The 7,389-nt window shown below is 33.6% G+C and overlaps 1 protein-coding gene across 1 annotated transcript; it reads left to right on the top strand.

Moving 5' to 3' along the window:
* Positions 1 to 5,088: 5,088 nt before the first annotated feature.
* On the top strand, positions 5,089 to 6,144 carry LOC116538667 (olfactory receptor 4F4). Its single transcript, XM_032261164.1, has one exon. It carries the CDS (start codon positions 5,140 to 5,142, stop codon positions 6,055 to 6,057), a length of 918 nt encoding a protein of 305 aa, XP_032117055.1. The 5' UTR covers positions 5,089 to 5,139; the 3' UTR covers positions 6,058 to 6,144.
* The last annotated feature ends 1,245 nt before the right edge of the window (positions 6,145 to 7,389 follow it).

Below are 7,389 nucleotides of genomic sequence, written 5' to 3' on the forward strand. Positions count from 1 at the left end.
ATCATACATCTTTATTCTGGTCACTGTCCGACAATATTCTTCAAAAGATTTATCCAAAGCATTCTTCACTTTGTCAGCTCACATCACTGTAGTGGTTTTGTTTTTTGCTCCATGCATACTTCTCTACGTGTGGCCTTTCCCTACTAAGTCATTGGATAATTTTTTTGCCATTGTGAACTTTGTTGTCACCCCTGTCTTAAATCCTGCCATCTATACTTTAAGGAACAAAGATATGAAGGTTGCAATGAGAAGACTGAGTCAACAGATTTTAAGTTCTAGAGAGATGATGTAACAGATTTGGTTGATGAGAACACAGGATAAATGTCATGGATCATTGAGACTCCTATGATCACCATGAACATTATGGAATGTGCCCATTTTTAATATTGCCTTAAAAAACTGAGGAATCTATGAAAAGATATATTAAATCTAATTTTAATTTTATTTCAGATAAAGTTGCAGCAATTTTTGTTAATCATAAAAATATAAAAATATAAAAATAAAGTATTATATATTTCTATCTAACGTGTATAACTAAATTATGATTACTAGCAATGACTCTCTTTTTCATATAGTTATTTTATATCTGTATATAAGTGTATAAGTACATGCACATATATATGACTTAGGGTTATTTATCAGTATCTTCATACTGATAATAAGCATCACCGCAAATTAGTATTTCTTATGGAAATTATGTAGATCCAGTGGATAAAATATGGGTTTCTATAAATGAATAAATGCTAAAATCCAGGAAGAAACAATTTTTAATTGTAATATAAGTTAGATAAATGGAAAGGTCAACAGCAGGTTACAACTCAAGTATTTTAAGTTTGATTGTCCATATGTTCTGTACAATATTATTTTAGAAATAGACTCTAGTACTCCGCATTATGCAAAATTTGTCTATGTTACACTTTTTTAACAACACAATCCTTTTGCCCTTGGAATCTTCATAGCATTTCTCAATTCACTCTTTAAAAGCATCTACAACCTACAAGTATTTGAAGAGACTTATTTTCTACAGGAGAGACTTCATTTAGATCTTAAAAGCTCATTTAATGTGCCTTTTCTTAAGGTGTTTAGAACAAAGAAAATGATTGACACCTTTCAGATAAAACCTGATCAGCCTGGTGGCCAAGGAATACAACTGAGGCATCACTTGCATGTATTTCTATGACTGTTTTAAGAAACGTTAATTGTGCTGACTCACTCTGCTCTATTTTAACTACTGTATGGTAATTAAAGTGCCAAATAAAGTGATACGTTACAAGAAGTGAGATGCTTTTTATTGGTCAAGGCAATTTTTCTGTATTTTCTCCACAAGTTAGTCATAAAAGTTCAAAGCATTCCTCTTTTTATAAAACCTAAGCATTATTACTGTCTTGTTAACCTACCTGAATTTTAATTTTGTAATTTTACCTTTCTGTGAGAGAGAGAGATATATATATATATATATATATGTATATAAACATAGATATATATATATAAACATATATATATACATACATATATATATATAAACATATATATATAAACATATATATATATATGCATGTATTGTACTTTAGGTTCTGGGGTACATGTGCAGATCATGCAGGATTGTTGAATGGGTACATACATGGCAATGTGGTTTACTGCCTCCATCCCCTGTCACCTGTATCTGTACCTTTAGACTTAGTGAGATAGCAAAAATATCCAAATAGGCCAAAAAATTGTGGCAATGTTCTCTAACTCAAGAAAATTCTGTGTGTTTCCTCCAATGGCCAAGGGAATGCTTGTGAAACTATAAAAGTTAGTCTCAGTACTCAAAGCTCAGACTAGCTATTCCCAGATCTCATCCGGTACATCTGGTCCATTCATAAAGGGCTCTTAATCAGCCAAGTGGTTTACTAAAAAAGACAATTCACATACATATAATTCTCTTAAAAATTTTATGCTTCAAGGGAGTGCAAGTGGAAGAAACTCTGTACTCCTCATTCTCTGAAAATTGCTGTTGTCTCTTGCAGTTATGAAGAAGGTAGGTGGAAACAAAGATAAAACCTATCTTAGAAGAATGAACCAAATTGTAACATTTTATTGACAATGAGATGGTTCTATTAGTAGGAATCCATTCTGCATAATTCCATTTTGTGTTTACCTTCTGGGAAAATGAAAGGATTCTGTAGGGTTGACTTAAATACTTAGAGAAATTAATATAAACAACGTTAGCAAGAATAACCGTTGTTGTAAGTATTATGCTGGCAACAATTATCGAGTCCTCCTCCTGACCCTTCTGGGTTCACGTGTCCTTTTCTCTCCCTTATTGGTTCTTTTGCCTATCTTTCCCATATCCAGTGTTTTCTTGCCCACTCCCTTCCCTCCTTTTTATAATACCAATGAAACCTGCTTCGGGGCGTTTCTTTCACATAAAGACTTAAATCATACTGTTGGAGTTGTGAGGATTTTTAGAGCTTTTGATAGAATAAACTCATTTTAAAACCATGAAAGCTAAGGCCCAGAGATTTTAAAATGATATTCCCATGACCACACAGTAAATTTGTGCTAGGACCCAAATGTCTACTTCCATCTCAGTGAGACTTATTATAAGAACACACGGCATTCTTCTTTAAACGTAGGTAAATGATTTAAAAAAAAACATATAAAAATCTAATGGTTGCATTCCAGGAATAATCTAAGACATGAAGGATTTTACCTTTCAACAGTGGCTGGCTCCTCATGGTTGCTACAATTAGTGTATAAGATTTTGAAGAACTCCTTCAATGAGCCTAAACTGAATGTTCAACTCAGAATAAATACAATTCTTCTAAAATTTTTTGAATAATTTTTGAAAAGTCAGAAATGAGTCAGAATTCGTTTTAAAGAATTCTGGTGGTGGAGGATGCCCTCAGCAGCATAAATTCAGGAGAGAGATGTCTTAATTACATGAGCAAGAAATTTCTTTTGCTAAAGAATAGCAAATTCCTGAGTTCTTACTAACAACCATGATAAGAATGTCTTTTGCTACAGATGAGAACCCTTGGGCTAACCACCATCCTTGGCATATTTCATGTGGAGATATAAATTCAAGTTTGTCCTTGTCTATCAATGAAATGAAATAATTTTATATCAATGCATATCTAAGGTCTATTCTAAGTTGCACACTTTGATTCAAAAGAAACATTCCAGCCAGTCATGTCAGAAATTATCTCATAATAAAAATCCTATCCTTTGTACTGTTAATGATTAGTATATTTATCTAAGCAGAAGAGAACTGAAGTGAATGTTCATGGTTTATTCCACTCTTAGACTTCTCTTTATTCTTAAAAAATATTTAGAATCACCTAATTCTTACAGGACTTTAAAAACAGTAATGTGTTGCTTGAGTGTGTAGGACTAAGAAATAGGATTCAGAGTAATAAAGAGAAAAGTGGAATTTCTAAGCACAATGAATTACTGTGATTAAAAAACAGCAAAAAACAAATAACAGTATTCCTCCAAAAAAATTGGCAAGTGTAAACTCTATACCTTCTTGTCTCCCCTGGAATGTTAGCCATCAATTTCCACTTCTCTCCTTTACATCTTACTTGCCCATGAACTCTTACACCTAATCCAAAATTGTTAATATGACTATGCCTCACCTTTAGGATACCTTTTATTTGCTACTTTTCTTCACTGCAAAACTTCTTGAAACAGGACTTTTCTCTCCTCCCTACACAATTGAAAGTCTCTCTCGACTCATGTTCAGAAGTCACTGTTCAGTCTCTCACCTAGCAGATTGCAACTTGCAAAGATGCCCCCAAAATACCTTCTCATCTCTAGAGTTATCATTATCCTTTAGTTTTTCTGAATTTACTTCTTCTCCTACAAGGGATCTCTATGTAAAATATTGTTATACTAGTGTTTTTCTAATTATTATCAGAGTTAAAGCCATCACAATGTCCCCAGTTACTTAGAATAAAGACACTGGAATAACATATTTTTATTTTTCACATCTTGCTGAAAAATATTTTTGTTATCAGTACCTTAATAATGGCTATGTATTAACTATTATTATTTAATAGAAAATTTATATACCTGGTTATATCCAATCCTCACAGAACTTCTATAAAGTTGTGCCGTTATCACCTGTCTTTTCCAGATGTGGTCAAAAGACTCAAATCACTTACATAACTTGTCTAAGGTCATTCAGAGCCGTAATAGATAAACCAGGATTTGAGCACAGGCCTCCTCGCACACAAGCTCACATCTTTAACACCTTAACATGATGCTTGATGGGATTTTACAGTTCTTCATTCACCACTTTCCTGCTCACACTACCACAGCCTGCAATTATTATCTATTGTTAGGCTTGAAATAATCATTTGGCTTCATTTCCAAGCTCCCTCCATTCCAATTCACATTTAGTCCAGAGTTAATTTATTAGACAATCATCAAAATTCTTTAACAGATTTTTCTTGTCTCTATAGTAAAACAGAAATTCTTTAGAAAGCATTCCAAAACCTCTTACCAATTTTATCTCCTATGGAAGTCCTCTACACTTTCTCTCATTTAAACTTTACTGCATTTTCCTCATGTTTCTGATTTCACTTTTGAATTCCCCATTCTTTTATCCTCTTATTTTTTAAGTATTATATTTATGGTATTATTTTTTCTGTTTTTTCTATTTTTTTATCTTTCATTTCGGCCTATTTTTTTTCCATTAAGAACTTTAATATCACCAAATAACCTAAGATGTGCACTACAGAATATAAGCTGTTTGATAGTTCAAACAAAAAGGAGATAAACATAGAGTTATGGCACAGGCTTAATCTGGCAGAGAGAGAAACATAAATAATAGTTTTTGATATCAGGAATAAACCTAACATTAATGGAGACACTGAGAACACTGACACAACTGAATTATAAGGCATAGCCAGGGAAGTAGTGTGAGATAAAATTATGAGCTTTGGTTGAATTCTGAAAGCCTGTAAGTAATCAATTATAGAAAGTCTGTGTAAGCATGACCAGAATGATACAAAATGAATATATAATTCTGAATATATATATGAATATATTTAAATATGAATATATAATTCTGAATTCCTTCTCATTATCTTCTTCAAGGTAACTGAAGAGTCTATTTCCTGGAATGAATCAACAAGTGAAACAAATAACTCCATGGTGACTGAATTCATTTTTCTGGGTCTCTCTGATTCTCAGGAACTCCAGATTTTCCTATTTGTGTTGTTTTTTGTATTCTATGGAGGAATCGTGTTTGGAAACCTTCTTATTGTCATAACAGTGGTATCTGACTCTCACCTTCACTCTCCCATGTACTTCCTGCTAGCCAATCTTTCACTCATTGATCTGTCTTTGTCTTCTGTCACAGCCCCCAAGATGATTACTGACTTTTTCAGGGAGTGCAAAGTCATCTCTTTCAAGGGCTGCCTTGTTCAGATATTTCTCCTTCACTTCTTTGGTGGCAGTGAGTTGGTGATCCTCATAGCCATGGCCTTTGACAGATATGTAGCAATATGCAAACCTCTACACTATACCACAATTATGTGTGGCAACACATGTGTCAGTATTGTGGCTGTTGCATGGGGAATTGGCTTTCTCCATTCGGTGAGCCAGTTGGCCTTTGCAGTGCACTTACCCTTCTGTGGTCCCAATGAGGTCGATAGCTTTTATTGTGACCTTCCTAGGGTAATCAAACTTGCCTGTACAGATACCTACAGGCTAGATATTATGGTCATTGCTAACAGTGGTGTGCTCACTGTGTGTTCTTTTGTTCTTCTAATCATCTCATACACTATCATCCTAATGACCATCCAGCGCCGCCCTTCAGATAGGTCATCCAAGGCTCTGTCCACTTTGACTGCTCACATCACAGTAGTTCTTTTGTTCTTTGGACCATGTGTCTTTATTTATGCCTGGCCATTTCCCATCAAGTCATTAGATAAATTCCTTGCTGTATTTTATTCTGTGATCACCCCTCTCTTGAACCCAATTATATACACACTGAGGAACAAAGACATGAAGACTGCAATAAGACGGCTAAGAAAATGGGAAGTACATTCTAGTGTAAAGTCTTAGATCTTATATAATTGTGAGATTCATCTCAGATGACATAAAATATAGTGAAGTTGGTACGTTAGTAAAGCTCATGAAAACTGTGCCTTCTATTCCCTATTAATACTTAAATTAATAATTTAATAATAGCCTAGGAAATTTCACATACATTGCCTCAATTTATCTTTCAACAACTTGAGTGTTATATTTTAGAATACAGATATAAAGTTATTATGCTTTCAAAATATTCTTTTATTAATTCTTAGAACAAAGAAAGGCATAAATATATTACTATTTGTATACACCTGCTCCTTCCTGTATGATCCTAAGCTTAGTAGAACAAAGGAGAGAAAATAGCCTGGCTTAGAAACATTTTAAAATTTTTATTTGGCCCATTTGTAAAAAACACAAAAAAAGAACTGCCACATGCTTAATTTTAAAACATGTGCTTAGTGATAAGGAGATATATGTCAGCTTTTAAGAGGTTTGAAAAAAAAATGCCTCCCATTATAAGAGTTTATACTCCATCTCCCACCTCTGTAACAACCCCAATTCATGAAGGCATTATCCGGCGTAATAGGAAGAGTAAATTTGCCAATGTAAAATGTGCCTTTTAGGCACTTGCCATCTGTGGTATATGAAAACTGCTCATAAGCAGCAGAACAAATTTAGAGGGATCCAGTCTCTCGTCATGTTGGCACAAAGTGTCTTACTAGTATCCATCTATGTCATTTTTCCATGGTTAGCTTTTAAAAACACAGGCTTTAAAGTAACAACAAAAAAAGCTGGGCTCAACTCTACTGACTCTTATTAATCATGATTTTGGACACATTACTTAGCTTTCATTTCTACATTTATAAATAGGTGATAATACAAATTATGCATGGTTTCCAGATTCATCCATGTCCTTACAAAGGACACAAACTCATCATTTTTTATGGCTGCATAGCATTCCATGGTGTATATGTGCCACATTTCCTTGTCCAGTCTATCGTAGATGGGAATTTGGGTTGGTTCCAGGTCTTTGCTATTGTAAACAGAGTTGCTATGAACAGTCTATTTTTTGCAGTTGTAGGAAAAAACTTTTATTTTTTATTTGTAAAATTTACTCACTCCTTATTCATAATTCGTTTAACTATTAAGTACATTAATGTGTACAATGCATGGGAGGAACCAATATATTCAAAATTTCTCTTGAAATTTGGCCAGAAGTCATGTGTACTCCTCCCCTGGGAAACAGGCAGGCAGCAAAGTTTTGAATCTATGCAGTTAAGTATGTTACTGTAATATATATATAACATCTAATATATATATATCTTATATATAACAAAGTATGTTACTGTAATATATCTAACA

This window comes from Sapajus apella, unplaced genomic scaffold (genome assembly GCF_009761245.1).
Source record: "Sapajus apella isolate SASKATOON/1434 unplaced genomic scaffold, GSC_monkey_1.0 scaffold122, whole genome shotgun sequence".
Lineage (NCBI taxonomy): Eukaryota > Metazoa > Chordata > Mammalia > Primates > Cebidae > Sapajus > Sapajus apella.